The sequence below is a fragment of the Pelodiscus sinensis genome, chromosome 2 (genome assembly GCF_049634645.1).
Source record: "Pelodiscus sinensis isolate JC-2024 chromosome 2, ASM4963464v1, whole genome shotgun sequence".
In the NCBI taxonomy this organism is placed as follows: Eukaryota; Metazoa; Chordata; order Testudines; family Trionychidae; genus Pelodiscus; species Pelodiscus sinensis.
The window spans coordinates 92,611,549-92,633,242 of NC_134712.1; the positions used below are offsets into that span (position 1 = coordinate 92,611,549).

Consider the following 21,694-nt stretch of genomic DNA (forward strand, 5'->3'; position numbering starts at 1 on the left):
AGATAGCTATAGCACTCAACCCAAGGTTTAAGAATCTGAAGTACTATTCAAAATCTGAGAGGAATGAGGTGTAGTGCTATACATTTCTTATAAATGTCTTAAAAGAGCAGCTCTCTGACATGACAACTATAGGACCCCAACCACCAAAAAAAGAAAATCACCCTTCTACTGTTGGCATCTGACTCAAATGATAAAAACAAACATTTATTGGTCCACTCTGCTTTGGATTGTTATCATTCAGAACCTGCTATCATTATGGACAAATGTCCTCTAGAACGGGTGGTTCTCTGTGTGAAGGGACACATGTATGATTAGTGAATCTGACACTTAAGCATCTTGTGACATTGGCTGTAACAGTGTCAGTCTGTTCTCGCCTTCAGGTGACATACTGGCAGCGTTATCTTCTGCAAATGTAAACAAATTTGTGTGTCTCACTAGTTGGCTGAACAAGAAATAGGCCTGGGCCGACTTGTGGGCTCTAAAGTTTTCCATTGTTTTATTTTTGAGTGCAATTATTTTTTGTAGATAATTCTACCTTTGTAATCTCAACTTTCATGATAATGAGATCATAGAATACTAGAACTGGAAGAGACCTCAAGAGGTCATCGAGTCCAGTCCCCTGCCCTCATGGCAGGACCCAGTACCATTTAGTACGTCCCTGATAGATGTCTATCTAACCTGCACTTAAATATCTCTACAGATAGAGATTCCGCAATCTCCGTAGGCAATTTATTCCAGTGTTTAATCACCCTGAGAGTTAGGAAGTTTTTCCTAATGTCCACCTTAAACCTCCTTTTCTTCAGTTTAAGCCCATTGCTGCTTGTCCTCAGAGGCCAAGGAGAACAATTTTTCTCCCGCCTCCTTGTGACACCCTTTTAGATACCTGAAACCACTATTATGTCCCCTCTCAGTCTTCTCCTTTCCAAACTAAACAAGCCCAGTTCTTTCAGTCTTCCTTCATAGGTCATGTTCTCTAGACCTTTAATTATTCTTGTTGCTTTTCTCTGGACCCTCTCCAGTTTCTCCACATCTTTCTTGAAATGTGGAGACCAGAACTGAACACAATACTCCAACTGAGGCCTGATCAGTGCAGAGTAGAGTGGAAGAATGATTTCTCATATCTTGCTCACAACACTCTTGTTAATGCATCCTAGAATCATGTTTGCTTTTTTTGCAACAGCATCACACTGTTGACTCATAATTAGCCTGTGGTCCGCTATGACCCCTAGATCCCTTTTTGCAGTACTCCTTCCTAGACAGTCGCTACCCATTCTGTATGTGTGAAACTGACTGAGTACTTCCTAAGTGGAGTACTTTGCATTTGTCCTTATTAAACTTCATCCTATTTACTTCAGACCAAAGAGATTGTCCTACATTACTTGTATTAGGAGAATTCAATTATTTTATTTTTATTACATATATTTGCACTGTACAAAACAAAAGTGAGCTCTAGACACTGTGTTATGTGTTGTAATTAAAATCAATACATTTGAAAATATAGAAACCCTGTTTCAATAAATAGTATCCCATTATTAACAGCACTCTTAACCAGTTAACTTTTTTATTTGTTTGACAGTCCTACCTAAAATTTTAAATGTTACATTTTGTGTATCTAAATTATTCAGATGGCCTGTCAATATTTTATTGTGCAATCTATATAAATTAACTTAACTTAGTTAACAATTAACTTAGTTGCTGAAGGTTTATGAGAATTGGAGCATATTAATACATTTGATAATGAACTGTGTCATGATGACATCCTCTAAAGGTCGTTTCTCTCACTAGCAGAAGCTGATCCAGTAAGATATTTCCTCATCCATCTTCTCTCTCAAATGTAAATCAGAACACTATATGCTCCCAAGAGAGTCAACAAATGCAAAAATATTATTTATTATGTTTGAATCAAACTTCACTTTCTAATACTTTATCTGCATTTTTGTTTTTCCTCTGATTAACTTATGGTTTTCCTTCCTTGTGCTGTTGCCCATTTCTTCAATGCTAGTTGAATGCTGCTGTATTTAGGTTTGCATACCAAAGAACCGCGGAGCACAGTTTAATAAAAACAGATCCTTTGATGTGAGAGGTTTATACAGAATTTGCTAACCTTGACAAGGGATTATTTGAAGATCAGTTCTATAATTAACATTTGTTTCCAAAAGAAGAAATATTGTGGCTTTGCTTCTAGCTATGCTTTGTTTTGGTTAAAAATAAATGTGATTAAGTTTGACAAGTGCATGCTTGTTTATTGGTGATGGGGAGGTGAAGAATTTTTGCAATGTTTATCTGAAATCTGGACTGCAGCTTAGAAATTTATATTTAAATAAACCCTTATTGGCAACCAATCTTAAAATTTGCCATTTGTTTTATGCCAGCTTATGATACACTTGTGTTAGTGAGCACATACTCCCATGAGTAGTTCCATTGGAATCACTGAGATTACTCACATGAGTAAATGTTCACCAACACAAGTAAGGGCTAGTTACATAAAATTTATATTCTACCACTGGTACACTCACTGAATAATCATCTGTTTTGTCCAAATTCTTATATCACAGTGATGTCTGAGCATTTTCCAGAAACGGATAAAGTGATGTGACTAGCAGCCGAGAAAAGTAATATTTAAAAAAAATAGAGACGACAAAACCAGAAGTGTTGCCTCTTTCATAGTACGTTGGGCTGTTTACCGTCAGTCATTCTGACGAACACAAAGGGTTATGTGTCCTTCCACCAAAACCCAACAAAAACATCAGAGCCTTGACTATCTGGAAAACATGTGTATTTGCATAATCCTACTACACTTCAGGGCTGGCCTTACCATGAGGCAAACTGAGGCAGCCGGCTCAGGTGCCAGACTGTGGGGGGGGGGCACCACTAGGACCCAAATTGTAGGAAATTGTGTCTGCTGCTGGTGCATATATATTCTCTCTGCAATACTATGAGAGGAGTAGAACAGGAAGAAGGCAGAATTGAGACCTTTCAAAGTTTTGGCCCAAGTGAGGGGACATGGGGACATCATTTGAGCTCCCCACCTCAGGTGCCAAAATGTTGTGGGCTGGCCCTGCTACACTTTCTCTGTACGCAGTCTGTGCATCTGTAAGTAGGAATTTAGTTCTCAAAACAAGTTCAAGCAAACCTTCAGGGTTCTCCATGCTGTCCCTGTGGGACTCTGGTTAAAGAGAGCAAGGCCTTCCCATAATTGCAAAAGGGACTGCCCTTGAACGTGTACAGTCTGTTTCCTGAAGACTGAACATATTTGCAATGGGTTCTGTTGTCATGAGATGAGTGTCACCTTGAATTTTTTAAAACGGACTGATTTCCTAATATTCCAGTTTTTGAAAGAGTACCCTTAAAGGGCTTGTCTCATTTTATTTCATTTTAAAGCAAGTTAAAAAGTTTTTATTCCCTTTTGATGTTTAATATCAAACCTGCAAGCTTGGAATGGAAATTGGAGTCATCTCTTTTTTGGGAATGCCAAAAGTAATATGAAAATAATTATTTCTGGCTGAAAGTGAGATTTTAAATAAACGAATTAGTTTCCTTGATATCAGTGAATTTTTACCATCAATGGGACTGCTCACATGATTACGATTAAGTATTTGTGTAAATGCTTTATTGGATCAATACTTAAATTAATTACTTCTAACTTGGTAAACTACATGTTAAACATTAACATGGTTCAGTGTTTAGGTAGCTGATCAGAAGGGACTTCTTAGTCAGACACTCTAAACACTTATTTTTATTACTATTCCCATGAGGCCTATCAATTGCACCTGGATTATGCTTGGGCTGTCCAAGCACTTCCTTAATCCAAATAAATAATTGTAATGAATAAATATTTATAAGAATTTCTGAACTCAGCGTTCAGTGTTATAGATTTATCTTTTGCAAAAAAAATTATTCTTTTTAGCTGATCTCAGGAAGTCGGTTGGCCATGTAACTGTGTCTGCTAAGCTAACTAATACTTTGTCCAGTGCTGTATGGCATAGTAAAGTCGTCTCGAAGTGGTGTAGCTGAATAGCTATAGCTCAGCTGAGTGCATGCCATATTTTTAATAGTCCAAATTAAGTGTAGTATTTGAAGTGCAAGCTATTAAATATTGCACAAGGTGCGACAGGTTTGAACCTCTCTAGTCTGGCAATATCTTGCAACAGTAAACATTGGGGAAATGGTGGAGCCTCATGTGTTTATAGCCTGTTTATTTTATTTTGAAGATAGCTATCAGAAAGAAATTCAGGTATTAGTTATCCTCAGTTTCTGGTGTATCTCTTCAGCTGTTTGAAATGTAGCCAGTTAATTCCTAGATGATACCTCTGTGTGCTGCAAATTCAGAAACTGCTTTACAGTTCATTATTTTCTCAAGCCTTCTGCTCCAATCTTGGCTATGTTTATTTGGTGCTGCCAGAGTTTATAGCTTAGCACATGGTAGAGAGTCAGGTGTCATTTTTAGAATCATAGAATACTAGAACTGGAAGGGACCTTGCAAGATCATCAAGTCCAGTCCACTGCCCTCATGATAGGACAAGCACCATCTAGATCATCCCTGATACATCTCTGTGTAACTTGCTCTTAAATATTTCCAGTGATGGAGATTTCACAACCTCCTTAGGGAATTTATTCCAGTGTTTAACCATCCTGATAGTTAGGAAGTTTTTCCTAATGTCCAATCTAAACCTCCTTTGCTGCCATTTAAGCCCATTGCTTCATTTCCTGTCCTCAGAGGCCAAGGAAAATATTTTCCCCTCTCCTCCATATGACACCCTTTTAGATACCTGAAAACCGTTATCATGTCTCCTCTTAGTCTTCTCTTTTCCAAACTAAAGAAGCCCAATTCCTTTAGCCTTCCCACCTAGCTCATGTCTTCTAGACCTCAAATAATTTTTGTTGCTTTTCTCTGGACTTTCTCCAGTTTCTCCACATCTTTCTTGAAATGTGGGGCCCAGAAACAGGCTATAGAGATACAAGGCCCCACCATTCCCCCAGTGTTTACTGTTGCAAGATGTTGCCAGACCAGAGTGTGCTGGACTAGAGATGTTCAACCTGTTGTTCCTTGTGAGAGATTTAATAGCTTGCACTTCAAGTATTACACTTAATTTAGACTATTAAAAATATGGCATGCTCTCAGCTAAGCTATAGCTATTCAGCTACACCACTCCAGGACACACTACTCCAGTTGAGACCTAATCCACGCAGAGTAGAATGGAAGAATGTCTTTTCACGTCTTGCTTACTACAGTCCTGTTAATGCATCCCAGAATCATGTTTTCTTTTTTGCAACATTGTCACACTGTTGACTTCTATTTAGCTTGTGATCTTCGATGACCCCCTAGATCCCTTTCTACATTAATTAAACCTACTTACATAAGTTTGTTGTGAATAATAGCCTGGGACATTAACAAAAATATTGACCAAGCAATAAAGAAAATGAAGTATTTGGGGGTTTAAAATAATATAACTAGGCTCTTTTGTCCCCTGCAGAAAAGATTTTTAGCTCATTATAGAGTTTGAGCATTTGTACTAATTTCAGTTTATTATTATTTCCTGAACATAAATAGCATGGGATATCTTTTTCCACGGGATATAAACATAAATTGTTCAGTTTAAAAACAGTCTTGCTAATAAATGCATGAGGGATTGCATGTGATAGGTACTAAATCTGTTACGGTTACCCTTTAAGTATTAATTACATCTTTATTTTTAAATGAGCTGTGCCTGCAGAAAGCTTACTTTAAAGAGAAACAAGGCAAAGTAATCAATCCTTTTACAGAACACAACACAATATCACAATTTACAGGGTCAGTGATAATGAAATTCAGTAATTGAAAAGCTGTAAGATTTGGTCTGATTGGTTGATATTACATTGTTTATATAGTGCTTTTATCCCAGCCTACACTAGGAGATAAATTCGAATTAAGATATGCAACTTCATCTATGTAAATTGCATAGCTTAAATCCAAGTATCTTAACTTGAATTTTGGCACCGTCCACACTGCGGAAAATCAAAGGAGAAACTCTCCGTTTGACTTCTCATACTCCTCATAGAAGCAGGACTACCAGAATTAAAGGGAGTGCTCTCTCAGTTCAAATTAGTGTGTTTTTGCTAGACCTCCTAATTCAAATCCTGGAAGATGAACTGAGGCTGCTTTGATTTTATCTATCCTGTAGACATGGCGTTGGTAAAAGAAATATCTCGGGACAGATTCTCAAGTTTTTACTCAATCTTTACTCAGGAAGACCTTTCATTGCAGTCGGTGATGGGCGGCACACTTTGAAAAGAAATATTTACCACTTATATTTTGATCCAAAATGCTGAAGTAATTACCATATAGAGAGAGAGACTACTAATTTTCACAATATGTAGCTTTATGTATATTCCAGGTCAGACTGGAGGCACCACCTTGTTATTAAGGGTTCTTAACAGTCCTGTTGTAAGCCCTATTTTTTAGTTGTTCATAACTTTGCCAGGTATTGACCATTTGAGTAGAAATTTTCCATGCCAGGTGTCTTTTTCAACTATTTTTATGTTTCTGGCAAAATAGTCCAGTCATTTCAGAAGCCAAAGCTAGAAAAACATCTGTGTAGCAATATTTTAAAAAATCTGGTGGTTTTTTAAATAGAGACTTTAATGCTCACATGACTATTTTGAATAGGAACATGAAATGTGGCAGGGAGGGATGAAGAGACCAAGATTGGACAAGGAGCCTGAAGTTAGAGGGTAGGCCTGGGAGGTGAGTGTGAGGAGATAGAGACCGATCAAGTGGAAAGCGTACAGGAGGGATTTTGGACTGATTGAACATATAGACTAGGGACAAGAGGTTCAGGCAGGAGAGACTGAAACTGACTAGGCAAGGAGATATGATCTCTGGGCTGCCAAAAGTGAAGTTCTTTTTGCAGGTCTTCTTAGCCCAGGGTCCTAGACTCCAGCTACTAAACCCCCTGCCTGGCAAAGAGAGCACATATCTCTGCACCCTGCTGTTCCCTCACTTCTCCTCTGGTGTATGGGAACTGAAGCTGCTGAATAGAAAACAGAATATTCACTCTAGGACAAGTAATTTAGACTTCCTCTTTAAGTACTGAGAGATGTTGCAAGACATTATCACACTTTATAAATCACTTGATATTCTTGTTGTCTTAAGGGTTCATATTTCAAAAACTAGTATAGTCCTTATTGGTGTGCCCTTTATCCCCCCCTTGGCCTTATTCCTCTCCTGTGTCTCTATTTTATGTCTTAAGTGAGATTAAAGTATCACATACATAGACCTTCTACTGACCTTCTGAAAAGTGGTAAATATCACTTTAAAAAAACCCCATAAACTGGAAGAGGGTGTGTATCAATGTGTTTGTTACAACATTTGGGATTTATTGAACTGTCGTATGTCAGGTGCTCACCCTTCCCAGCATGTGAGAAAGTATTGGATATTTTTTATGACTGTAGGATTTTATGGAATGGAAAAGGGAATTTTAAAATAGTATGAGGGAATAAGTGGTGTGGGACTCCAAAGTAAGTAAATTTCAGGTATAGACCTGAGACTAATGGCACAGAAAGATTAATATGATTTGGGATTTCTGTGTCTAAAATCAAAATACATTCTGTAAAAGCATTTTTGAAGCAACATATTAATTACATATTTATTTTTAAATGAGCTGTGCCTGCAGAAAGCTTTCTTTAAAGTAAAACAAGGCAAAGTAATAAATCCTTTTACAGAACACTATACATTACCACAATTTTAGGACTTTAAGAGGGTTCAAAAAAGAGCTAAATAGATTCATGGAGGTTAGGTCCAGCAATGGCTATTAGCCAGGATGGGTAGGAATGGTGTCCCTAGCCTCTGTTTCTCCAGAGGTGGGTGACAGGGGAGGGATTACATGAGGATGACCTGTTGTCCCCTCCCTCTGGGGCATCTGGTATTGGCCACTGTTGACAGACAGGATACTGGGCTGGATGGACCATTGGTCTGACCCAGTCTGGCTGTTCTTATGTTCTTAACGTATTGGTGTCTAAACGAAATTACAATAATAAAAGTAAAAATGTACTTTTTTTTCAGAATTGGATAAATCTGGGTCTAAATTGAGGGACTGCTCTCAGAATGAAGGACAGTAGGGAATTGAATTGTTGATTGATGGTACATTTTCTTTTGTAATAGATGAACTGGCCCTAAATAATTTCTCAAATATTATAGATATAAACTGGAGTCTGTTTTGGAGGTCAAAGATTTTTTTTTTTTTTTTTTTTGCTCATTAAGTACTCCTCAAGGACAATGCTCTTACTCAGTAGTGCAGTAGTTTTCTGTATTTCCCTTAATGCATCTAAAGAACAAGGGAATAAAGGCTGTTGTTATCAGTCTGTTTTGGATTAAAGATCTTTTCAGCAGTCATTTAATGTGAGAGAATGGGGGGCTTTTATGTGATTTTTGGACTGATTATCTTCCCCTGGTGAATACATTTCTGGTAGTTGCTTATTGATGATGATGGACACATGTTATATGGAGTTGCATCCTAGTACTCCTGCTCACCTCTTATATAAACACAGCTCTGCATTTCACACCAAATTCTTCTACCTTTGAAGGAATATGGGACATTATTCAAATTCAATAATCCATAGCTTTTTGTGAATAATGAGAATTGGAGAACTATGCGAGAAGTAGAGAATTATCTGTAAATAGATTTTTTCCCTTCCCTTGTGCATACTTTTCTTTACACGTATTTCAAATGAAGAATAAGCAATAAACATTCTTTTATTGGCTGAATTTTGCTTATCTAGCTTTGAGTTAATTTGTTGGACTCACTATCTGGTCTGTCAAGATTAATAAAATAGGAGTAAAATAAAATATTTCAAAATTATGTTGGAAATATAATTTGCCAAAAATTCAAGAAGAACATAGCTGACATAGGAAAGTCTCAATGTAATTAACTGCATTTATATTACTAAGGTAAACTTGTGGTGCAAGGCCTAGTATAACTTGCTTCTGCAGTTGAATGATGCTAAAAATCACTGATTCATAGTATTTTTAGTAGAAAGTACTTTGGAATTGTGAAGAGCTTTGAAATCCAATTAGTTAAACTGCAGCAACTTATTTATTTTCGTTGAAAATAAAAATTCTCTATTGCTTTAGTGCTCTTCTTCAGAGTATTATTATTTAGTTTAGCTGGAAGACAAAAGATTTTGGAGTGGTTTATCATAGCTACATTTGTGTGTATTATATTGAAAGAGCTTCAACAACATCTTATGTGGTACATACTTAAATTGGATGTTTGTTAGCATTGTCCACAATTGCTTTACTGAATATCCGTCAAGGCCAGTTTATTTTGTCAGCATGCCTAATGCCAGTATTGTTTGCAGTATTGTAGCTGTGTTGGGAGACAAACTTTTGAGATATACTGTACTCTTGTTCAGGTCGGGGTAATACTTCTGAGTTTCTCTCTCTCTCTCTCACACACACATACAAACAGAAATCAGTGCAATAAAAGATATTACCTCAGCCACTTTCTCTAATGTCACTATTATTACTTGGTGCACAATGAGAAATGACGAAGGCAAGGAGCTCGTAACTGCTTGAGATATATGCTGTAGAGTTATGAAGAATAATAGATATTGTAGTTAAATATGGTGTGCATTGCACTGTTCTATCCTAGTGTGATTGGGTGCCATCTGATGTTTTCTTTCATTCTTGATTCAATGAGAATTTTACTTCACTATCCATGTCATCGGACACTGAGATTTTCAAAACCAAAAGATGCATTCTTGAATTCCCTATGGTACTTTGAAAATCTCAACCAGAATGAATCATGACTTGCCTTCATTTTCAATATGAAGAGTTGTGAGTAATTAACTGGGCTAGTTTCAGCCAGGTGATGCACAGATACAGTTTGTACCAGATGTGATTAAAGAGCCCACTAAGCTCTAGTAGTGATTTGGGGGAGGGAAGGGTGGAAGGGGATTGCAGTTGTGCTCCCTCAGTGGTGGTTATACCAAGAAGGGAAAAGCCACATTCATATTATAACTGGAACAAAACTTTCAAGCAGACCTCATTTTGAAAGTGGCTGAGATCCTTTTAAGATCTGTGTTGTTCTGAATCAATTTTTCAGTGTCATGACAAGATAGCTTCAAAATTTAAGATTGTTAAGAATTTCTTTTTTATGGCAGTTATTTTGCAGGCACCTCATTCAAGAAAAGTGAGCTAGAAAGTATTCGTAGTTGGGAGCTCATGTCGGGGGGGGGGGGCAGGAAAGGTAAAACAATTGTTATTGTAGAAGGCATAGTGTAAGGAGCTCTCAAGTAATTTTACTCTTCCTTTGGCTATACTGTATAACAAAAAATTGAAAGAGTCTAATGACCATTGCTAGGTTCTTAAGGAAGCTTATAATTAAATAGCAAAAAATGTTATGCAAAATTAAAAATACCCGGTAATAGCTTGTGCCATTCCAGAAAGTTGAGTTCAGCAAAACTCAGTCTTCTGAGAGACAAGAAAAAGTGTAGTTAAGGTAAACACCCTCACAACATGAATTCTTGCTTGCTGAAGATGGCAACAGACCCAGGGAAGTATCAACATGCACTCTATCTGCATTTACTGTGTTACATGTAGCTTTATTGAATGGTAGAGGAAAATGTTGGAATAGCTTAGAGAAGCTATAATTGTACTATGAAGTGATCTGGAGATTAGTTTGAGGAACATGAGAGCTAGAATTGTGATATGGAGAGATAAGAGGCTGAGTACCCCCATGTGAATAATGATCACAGGAAAAAGGTGCACGTGTACTATGAGGTTCCAGTTTTTATCTTTTCAATACAAAGTTACCTCAGTTGTGTCAGGGCACTGATGTCATTTTAACATGTGTACTATAAATAGTGAGATAGGATATGAGAGCAGTTTGTGGATTTAATCTGGAAAATATAAGTTTAATTAATATTCTGAATGCAAATATAATGGGATTGTAAAAGAATGAGGATATGGGGGAGATTGCCAGACCTGAGCGATTCTTTTTAGGTGACACATCTGAGAAATTGTCCCAGTATGAGGTGTCATCAGCCCAGTTCACATCAATATCTTAAACCTTCAATTTTCTAATATGAGTGCCTCTAATATAAGGCAGCTGTGACGAAGTGTATCAGAGTTCTTGAGAGAAAAAAAGTCTCCTTTCCAACAGAAAAAAAGAAATGTCATTTTGCTGTGTTTTTGCTAACAAGATACTGCACTGAGTGTAGTGCAAAGTTTTGACTATAATACTGCAACTTTAAACTTTTTCTTCAAAGTGTTTCACTTAGTTTGGAATGCTGTGTATTGCATGTAATGCATTTTTAATTATCTTGTACTTCTGGATGGAAAGGATATTATCAATAACTTTGGAGAATTCAGTGCTAATTGATTAACTGTTTAATACTGAGACTGGAAGACAATGGGGGAAATTCAATATTGCTCCACCTAATAATGGTAAATACTAAAATAGAATAAAGACAATGAGAGAGGTCATCTTGAAAATTATCTACTGATTGCTGTGGGACAAAATCAACATCAGCCTGCAGGGCCATGAAACATGTACATCTTTACTGCTGGAAAGAGCAACTGGTTTTGGGGATGGTGGTTTAGAATAGTGTGCAATCTGGGTGAAATTCACCCCTGGGCATGGCACAAAGTCTCTATGGGTATGTCTACATAGCAGAGTTATTTTGAAATAACTTTACTAGTGCCTACACAGCCAAACTGCTATTTTGAGGCCTGTGCTTATTTCGAATTTGGTAAACCTCATCCCACGAGAAATAACACCAAATTTGAAATAGCTATTTTGAAATAAGTGCTGTGTAGACACTTATATTGAAATAAGGTTCCTCCAGCCTTCCCAGGGTGCTCTGGTGGCCACTCCAGCCTCAACCAAGAACACTCCTCTCCCTCCCTCCTCCCCGGAGCCCTTAAAGGGGTTAACTCTGGCCACAGTGCCTGTGCCAGCTCCAAGACTGCCAGCCCAGAGCCAGCAGTCACTGCCCTTGACCCAGTGGCCCCAAAACAGGAGCCAGCAAGCCACCGGCGGCCAGCCCTCCACCGCTCCCCAGGAGCAGTCTGCCAACTCCCAGGAGCCTGCCAGGGCCCATAGAAGGTGGGCGCCTTCCTGGTCCAGGGTGGAGATCATGGACCTTATTCAGATTTGGGGGGGAATGCCCCCAATGTCTATGATCTCTGCATTAGACGGAGGAACCCGGCCGTCTACGGCAGGATAGCTGCCAGCCTGGCCACCAAAGGCCACATGCGAACCGAGGAGCAGGTTTGCATGAAAATCAGGTTGGTCCGGTGAGACCCCCCAACCCCGAGCTTCCCCTCCCCCTTCTTCCTCTTTCTTCCCCCTTCCAGATCCCTCCTCCCAGGTTCCCCCCCCACCGTCTCTTCTCCCTTCTCCCACCTTCTTTCTCCAGTCTCACCAGAGTTTCATTCCCCCTACCCAGTTTTGTTAAATAAAGAGAATTTGAGATCATGAAAATACATGTATTTTATTTGACATCAGGAAGGGGGGTTAGGGAGGGGTAAGTGGAAGGACATGAGGGAGGAATGAGGCACAAGTCCCCAGTGGGGCAGACCAGGGAGGCTCTTAGTGCTCCTTAGGGTGAAGCTCTCTCGCAGGGCCTTCTGGATACTGACAGCCGCCCAATGGACTCCCCCCAGATGGAAACCTGCAGAAAGTGCAGCCAGACTCGCAGCAACGCGTCCAAGAGATGCACCAGAGTGCCACGGAGAAGCTCTGGCTCCATGTTGCAGAGTGCTGTGGTGTCCCGAGTGAGGGCAATCAGAGCATGTAGAGACAAAATGCTTTGCTGTCCCTCATCGAGGTAAGCACGCAAGCAGGGAAACGTGAGAACCAGCTGTCCAAGAGGGGTCACTCTAAGCACAGGCCTCAGATAGCCTCAGGCAGCAGCCACACAAAGTAACTCCTGACCTGATGCTCTGCCGGACCCGGTTCTAGCCGTCCTTAAATGCAATTCAGCATCCACTCAATGTGGACGTGCTATTTCGAAATAGCAAAAAGCTATTTCGAAATTCATTTTGTGTGTCGACACGTTATTTTGAAATAAGATATTTTGAAATAACGCTGTAGTGTAGACATAGCCTATATTACAATGCTATTCTGAAGGCTTATGTGGGACTTGCATGATGCACAGGTTTTGAGACACCCATGACATTGCCTCATGCGTCTGTTCAACCCATGACGTTGGCTTCTATTGCCCACTTGTTGAATTTTTCAAACAAGCACATTTTTTATTTTCGGCCAAACTTCCCTCTGAGCTTGGGAGTGGCTCCCCATAAGCTGCCTGATGATCCTCTTTCAAGCCCTTCACAGTTAGAGTGATGGAATGCTGATGTGTCTTTATACTTAGACTGATAGTTCCTGGGATTGTCTTTTTGCTCTGTGTTTATTCTTCAGCTAGCATTATGGAGTTCTTGTACACTAGAGCTAGAAGGCACTACAAAAATACAAATAATGCAAAATTATAATAGTTTGCTTTAGGTAAATGTACCATCCTTACGAAAGTACATATACCCTCCATAGCAGGTTACATAGGCTGGGGAAGGGGCAGTCTTAGGGCATAGTGGTTGCTGCATGGATCATTCAGTCCCTATCTCTTCTAATAGATGTGTGGTGTGCTACATACAGTTATTTCATCCAGTGGGCTAAAGCAGGCTCAGTGGAGTAGTACTTCACTCTAAGAGAATCCCTCCGTTTCACTAGCCCCCATGAAGACATCAGCACACTGGGTTCTAGGGATGGAGAAGGATAACCGGTTAATATCACCCTTACTGGGTGATGCTTACTGGTAACCAATTAACGGGCACCTGGCCAGGGCAGCCTCCCACCTGCAGCACCCAGCCAGGCTCATCACACTGGGGGCAGCAGGGCAACAAGGTGGACCAGTTAACCAGTTAAATTGAATTTTGAATCCCTACTGGGCTCTGGGTCCCTCTAATTGGCTTCAAAAGAATATTTTATCCCCACAGATTTGATTTTGTGCCCAAAGCAAGTGATACAACAGTGCTTTAGTGTCTTAGAAACTGCATGTATGTAGAGCGAGTTGATTTATGCAAGCTAAATTAGCATTTCAGACAATTTGTTAATCTTAACAATACAGTTCATATTACTTAATGGCTTTAATTTTTGCCATTTCTAAACAAAATGAAGTGAATTATTTTCTCCGTGATGCTCATTGTAATGTGAAAAATTTGTAAGAGGAGACAGGATATGGTGTACACTGCCAACACATCTAGAAGAAATCCATCCTGATTTATAATTACCAAGAGAGTGGGGAAAAAAGGCTTAAAACAATTCCATTTGTGTGTGTATCTGTCCATGTAATATGTACACACACATGCTCTCTTATGGAGGGTGCTGATTGTGAAGCTAAAGTTACCCAGATACCCTGAAATAAGGCATTTATGACTATATATAGTTTCCAGGCTCAGCTATTACTTTTGATTTGGAAACACTAAATCATTGGTCTTACATGGGCCACGTTTACTTGATCAGTCTTTTGTCTTGAGCATTGTGTAATTATTCACCATCTATAATTTCCTCTAGAGGTATAAGTCACTCTGTGCTGTCTACCTTCACTAGAATGGATTCCTCACTCTTATCTTCCCTGTTTGGGTAGACAGCTTTTCCGTGCTATAGGAAGCTTTGTTTTCTTGCTGCGTCTAAGCTTGACTGGAAATGAAGCTGTCTCCCACTTATCAAAAGCTGCAGTCTCTCTCTCCCACAACAGCCACAAATTATTTAGTTTTGTCTTGACTTCAAGAAAAAAGAATCAAGCTCTATTAATGAATAGTCCTGTGTCATAGGGATGTATGAATCAAATAATAAATGTGCTGAATGGCGTAAATAACAACCCTCTTTGGCAAGATGTCTGAATACCAATGGGAAAAATGTTTTCTGGGTATTCAGAAATTCATGCACCAATATGCAGTTACAGGTTAAAAGGATAACTTACAAGACTATTCCACTCAGTCAAACTCTGTTATACAATATATATGCTTTGACAAATGTATAGTTGTTTCTTGCTTGTTTTGACTGATGGAGTGAGTGGAGACAGTTCCTGATCTGGAAGTTGGAAAAGTCACTGTTGAATGTAAACCTCTACACATTCTTATCATTGCATCCTGTCTGACTCTAGGGGTAGATAAAAATGGGTTGAAATGCATAGATCATCTTGATTGACACCAACTAAAATTATGAGGAAAAACTCAGTCGTTTTTTTCTTCTGCTACTGCTGTGATGACGCTTTCCATTTAGTAGCCATTTCTAATTGTTGTAAGTACATGGGTGGAGGGGTACATGCAAGCATGCATGCTTCAATTTCCCTTGATAGTTTTATATTTGAAAAATGTGTGTAGGTACTGTCTAGGTATACAGATGTAGAGTTATACACACACCACTGATATGGAGGAGATAGCAGCTGATATGTTCCAGTGTCATGGTAAATTGCTGAACCATCTCCCTAGAACTTATTTGAACATTCTAATCCCTGAGGAGTTTTAGGGAGCTATATTTTTCCCCAATAATTTGTCATGGAACTCCTTCCCACAATGCGGTATTTCTTAATCTAAATTACTTTTTCCTGTGCCCGGGATGAACAGGACTGAGATGTGGGCCAGTGACAGCTTTTCTACATGTTAAAATGCCATGACTTTGAATTGTGTTATCTTTTTACCCTACAGGGCAGAAACTAGCTCTTTATTCTATATTTCAATCTTCTGTGGATGAAGTGGAGTGGTAGAGTACAGCCAGCGTTTATGATTGAGCTTATATTTATGTGTGTGGCATATGGCATTATCCTGCTAAGGGCCAAATCTGAAGAGGTAAGAGTTTGAACCAAGAATCCAACAATTATTCTATATCAAGTCCTTTCCCTAAAAGAATTTCACTTCCTTGCTCAGATGTAGAAGTGAGCATTTTCTTTTTCATGGCCACTTCCATGACAGCTGGCTGTGTGACAGATAAGGAAGTGCCTCTGGAGCTTTTCACTTGTGAACTCCTCAGCGAATGTGAATGTCAGCCTCTGCCAGGTTCTGCTATGCCTAAGTCAGTGCCTCAACTTTTACCACCTCAAAGCAGAAAGTGATCAGTTCCTGTTTGCATTCTACCATGGGACAGTTGGCTTACAAGGAGGCCGCTTTTTCTTGTAGATTGTATAATTACAAGAAAAACACCAGAAGAATTAGTCAAAATAGTTGGCCCATATCCAGCTAATCATGAACATGTTGTTGCCCTAGGGACGTGGACAAGCAATTTAGAATAAAAGTGGCCAATGGTGTGGATATAAAATGGGGAGAAGGAGTCCCTACACAGAAGAAAGATCCGACCTGAGAGCCATATCTAATCACCGGTGGATCTCTAGCCACAAATCAGGCATACACAATTTAGGGCCAAACCATGTATTTGAGTAGACTAGTGGAACAGATATACAGTTAACAGCAAGTTTCAACAAACCAACCCTCCCTAACCTGAAGAAAGGAGATAGAACAGTTCCCTAGATACATAAGGTATATACAAAGCCTGAGGCGATCGATGCCTGCGACCTTCAACCCTCAGGCTATTTGTAAGCCTCTGGGGAGGACAAGCAGGGAGATCCCACGGTAGTGAGTCCTCTGTGAAGAGACGACCCCGATATGGATCCTCGATCTGGAAAAAAATCCCCTCTGGACACAGTCTGATCCGTCCTTCGACAACACCGTCTGATCCAGTAGGAGGGTAATCCAATGAAGATGATAGGAAAAGAGAGTCCCGGTTCCAGTGACCAATGCAAACAGGAAAAACCTTGTGGGTATTTACCACACAAGGGTAGCACAGTTCAAAAGTCCAGGCCTCTGATTACATAGATGGTATCCAAGCTTCAGGCAAACAATACAGAGGAGCAACGAATGAGTAGATCCAAGGCTGGGGAATATCCAAGGACCCGAGCCCTTGATACCTCAGGGCTTTATTGGCCCAAAGGTAGGAAAAGTATGCTAATGAACCTAGGTGTTGAGTGCAGCTTCCTAGGGGCTGTGTGCAGCGGTTTTGGTGCTGAGTGCACCTCTTTTGGTGCTGAGTTCACCAGATAGTAACGGGTGCACAGCCTGTTTGAGAGGGGTGCACAAGGTAGTACCGTGTGCAAATTAACAGTTTGAGGGGGAAAACCTCCATCATGTAGAGAAAAGGAACTGTCTCTTTCAAAATGGAACCCACTGAACCAAACTATAATATAGCCCCCTTTTCTAGGGTAACAATGGCTGTCTTTGAGACCTATGTTAATAAATACAAAAGTAGCAAGGCTAGACAAAACATCCCAACTACACTGTTCTTCAGTTTTCAGTCAATACACATTTATTTCCACAGCATCGTCCCAGAGAACCACATGGGGGAGAGCTTTGGCAATTGCCATTTAGTGAGGATACCTAGAGAGGACATGATGCTCTTTGTGTTTGCTGGTTCTAGAAGCTCTCAATGTTGTTTTGAAATCTTTCCTTGGTCTTACACACCATAGTACCACACACACAAAAAGGGATGGCAGTGGTCTAGTTCCCCATGTTTGATGTGAATAAATAGTGGTTTGTTGCTCTTTCACAATAATGAGAAGCATTAAAACATTGTGAGCAAACATTATTATCTCCAGATAACAGTATTTAAATGAAGCTTAAGGGGGCAAGATGGCTTCAAGATTCAAATAATCCTAATGACAATGAAATTAATTTATCAGCTAGCTACTGGTGGCATTATTTCCTGTAAACCAGTCTGAACCTTATAAGCCACCAGAACTCTGCCTTCTCTGGGCTTATATGGTTTAAATGAAATTTTGAATATCCCATGTTTCCTACTGGCCCTTGCCATAGTGCTTATCATAAGCATGATTTCTCACATAGTAGTCATATTTCATGAGCCAGTATTTATCAACAGTTACTCACTACAGTATAGGCTTATGTTGGACCAATCACACTCTCATCCTTAGGAGAAAATTCTGTCCTTAAAGAGTGTGGGGATTTTTTTTTTTTTTTTTTTTTTTTTTTTTACTGTTCCAGTAGAAATGTTTTCCTACTCTTCATTGGCTGTTGGGCCTACTTATGAGCCTCAGGAAACAGAAATAAGTGAGGAGCAACTGTCCGTGGAGGCCCTTTTCATTTGCGCCAACACCATGACCCCAACAGCTTCTCACCCATCCCTAATATGTGGCTCTCAAAGAATGTTGCCAGGGATTCTGCAGGCAAGGGCATTCCTTGTCAGGTGCATAGAAATGCAATACACACCCTCTCTAGCTTCTCCTCTTCCCACACAGATCATCAATGCGGGGGGACTCCATGGGGAGAAAGGGAGAGAGAAAATTGCTGTAAAAAGGTGCAGCTTTCCTTACATTTCCCAAGAGAATGCTACAGCTGATATCAACTACAGTGTTTATATTCAGTCACGCTTACCATAATGCAATATCACACAAACCGCAGTTATTTCCCTTTGTTGCAAATAGTGGTCACAAAACTGGAGGCCAGGTTTGAAGCTATTATCCAAAAATATATTTTACAGCTACGTCTGTTCTTCTACCCTCCTCTGCCCCCCCTCCCAAATCCATGGTCCTATACAGTAGACTTGATTTATTCCCCTTCCTCCACACTATATGTAATGCTATATCATTGTTGTAATGCAACAAGACTGGTAGTTATGATAAGGACAGACCCTTCTTCACCTCCTCTGTCCACATAGAATAGCTGCTCTAGTTATGTAAAAGTATAGAAAATATCTCAAAATTTAAAAGGGTTACAAATTAGAATGTAGGGCCATGATATTATTCAGAAAAAAATAGCTACAACTAGGAAGTCAGATAAGGTTTTTGTGATATTTCATGAATGCAAGTTAAAAATAAAAGACCCTACAAAATTGTCTTGAATTAGAATGAATAACAACATACCAATTCATTCTCACCTTCCAGAACAGAGCAGAACTACTGTACTCTTCACTACATAATTTTGCAGGTTGTTGAAAGCTCATTCTCTGGTGGCTCTAAATCCATATTTTCATAGTCTTAGTGTTCTCCAGAACTTTTCTTTTGAGTGCATAAAATTTATAAAACGAGAAACTGTTTCTGTTTCGTCAGGTCTCGAGTGCTTTGTGTCCTTTTTTCTTTCCTGGAAGAAGCACTCAGGCCCTATTCAATCATTCTGCCAGACATGCATCTATGGATGAAAGATCAGTTTTCCATCAAACTGTCACACAGTGGTATGGGCCTGTTAAAGCATATGGGCCTGTTAAAGCATATGGGCCTGTTAAAGCATACAGTCATTCTATTCACAAGTGCTAACAAATGTCAGCAATTTATGGTGGTCGCCAGCCACATGAGGCCTCTGGAGCATAAGCAAGTAAACAGAATTGGCTGAATGACAAATTTATTTGTATGCAGAAAGCAGAAACATCAAGTTCCTCATATAGTAAATGCTGCATATTATTAACACCTGCTATGAAGCTTGAGGGAAGATTTTTATTAAGTTTTGTAATCTTCCTTCAGCAGTCATGGTATTATCAAATCTGCCAGTTTTTATGGGGAAAAACTCATACTTTTATCCTTTTGTATGTAAATAGATTGCTTAAAGATGATTTATAGTTTGAAAATATGTGTTTTAAAGGATGCAACACATTTTTTCTTAGAGTTTTAATCCAGCAGATTGCACACTAACATACATTTGGAAAAAGGAGTTTTATTGATAAATTAAGTCTAGCTGCATATTTCTATATATTCATTGAGGAGACTGTATGACTGAATTAAATGTTTATACTTGGTGGAGATTCTGCTTTGTCTTTCACCTTGTGGTGGGTCCTGAAGAGAACAAAGGGTGGATCAAGTTATGCATTTGAAATGAAACTGAATTCTTACATGAACGTTGTGGTTGTGAAATTTACGCCTCATTCGTAATTCATTCTCTCTGACCAGACTCCTGTATGTATGAACTTATTCAGTTCTTTTGTCTGGCGCCACCATTATGGAAGGGATTGTGACCCCTTTGCTCACACTGGTGAGCTGTTATTCACATGAGTAGTCTCATTCACTTCAATCTGGCCTTTAGTGTTTCTGAAGTGCCCACAAGGATCAGTAAAACAAACTGTATATGGTTTCCCTGCTAATAACATTGTAAGAGAACAATAACACTTTCTAGGCTGATTCAGTGGGAAATGAAAAAGATATTCAAAATTAACAGAGGATGAGAAATACCATAATGAAATCAGTAGAATAAGAATTGGAAGTAACAAACTGTGTCTCAACTATTTTTAAAATCAGTTCTCTTGACGTTCTTGGAGCTGCTATTGAACAGCTATCATTATAGTGCACCTGTCTAGGCTATACCTTTTCTTTGGCTGCGTAACAGTGTCCTACTGGCTGCAATGGCAGATTAGTATACAGGGCCTGTGCACAGCAGCCTTGGTCATTATGGGGGTTCCTGAAGGAGGGACCTGGGTGGAAGTGGGTGGGCCACTGGTACTAAAACTGTGGTCCTGTCTGCCACTTGCGCATGGAACCCTACCCTTGACCAGGCTGGAAGCCGAAGCTGAGGAGTGGTGAGAGTATCCCAGGGAGCCTGGTCTCTGCTTGCTGTGGGAGCGGGTGGAGCGCCAGAGAGAAGGCCCTGGTCCATGTCCCTGATGCCCAGGGTACATTGCTGCCAGTGGAAACCATGGGTGGGGGCTCTGGTTCAGCCTCCTGGGCCAGCAAACAGGCTTGGTTGAGAAAGGAGGCATTGTCTAGCTGGGAGGCAGCAAGAAACCTTGAGAAGCTCACAAGCTGGGCAGTGACAGCTTGTCTGCTTCTGGACTGGCTTCAGCAGCTGCTTCACTCCACCCAAGTTAAGTCAGTGCTTGTGTCCAACTCCTGCTGCCACCTGACCTTTGTGCCCAAAGAAGCAATCACCTGTCACTGCTCATCCTGTCACTTCTACCCTGAGGCTTGCAGGGCAACATCTCTCAGACTGTGTCCATGCTGCCACCCGCCCTCTCCATTGCCTGCCTGAGGCTACTATGCCCATGTTAACAAGTGGATGGGTATGACCCTCCCATTTTTAAAAGTGGTAGGATTTTACCCTCCCCAGTTTCCACAATTCTGGACCTGCTGGGCTCCCAAGATGTGGGGGTGCCCAAATATTTTGTACCCACTATTCCAATAAATCTTGTTGCATCTCTGTCTGTTTTTGGGGTTAGCTTGTTCTAACTCTGGCTGTGTGTCTTTGGGGTTGGCTCTATTAGCTGGCACACCTCTTTCTGGTAGTGCCTGTTCATCACTGTATCTGCCTGCAGACTCATCTTACTCCAAGTATCACAGTGTCCTGTGATTTGTAACCTATGCTTTCAGTCAGCTTCTGTACCTAATGACTGAAACCTGTCTAATGGGATGCCAATATTTTAAAAGGGCTCTAAAGGTAATCCTAGCAATTATAGCCTGGCAAGTCTAACGTCAGTACTGAGCAAATTAGTTGGAAGTATAGCAAAGACTAGAATTGTCAGACATATAGATGAACGTAAATTGTTGGGGGAAAGTCAACATGGATTCTGTAAAGGGAAATCCATGCCTTACTAATCTACTAGAGTTCTGTGAGGGGGTCAACAAGCATGTGGACAAGGGAGATATAATGGATATGGTGTACTTTAGATTTCCAGAAAGCTTTTGACAAAGTCCTTCACCAAAAATTCTTAAGTAAAGTTAGTTGTCCTGG

General features: G+C 39.9%; 1 protein-coding gene across 3 annotated transcripts in view; it reads left to right on the top strand.

Annotated features, from left to right (window-relative positions):
• Positions 1 to 21,694, top strand: part of DOK6 (docking protein 6) — a 369,141-nt gene that overhangs the window by 63,285 nt on the left and 284,162 nt on the right. Inside the window, exon 2 of one of the 3 annotated variants that reach the window (XM_014572702.2) lies at positions 15,689 to 15,829. The exons of the other annotated variants lie outside the window; for them this stretch is intronic. Within the exon in view, the coding sequence (XP_014428188.2) occupies positions 15,731 to 15,829 (99 nt within the window). The 5' untranslated portion in view covers positions 15,689 to 15,730. The remainder of the gene's footprint in view (positions 1 to 15,688; positions 15,830 to 21,694) is intronic. 3 annotated transcript variants of the gene reach the window in all.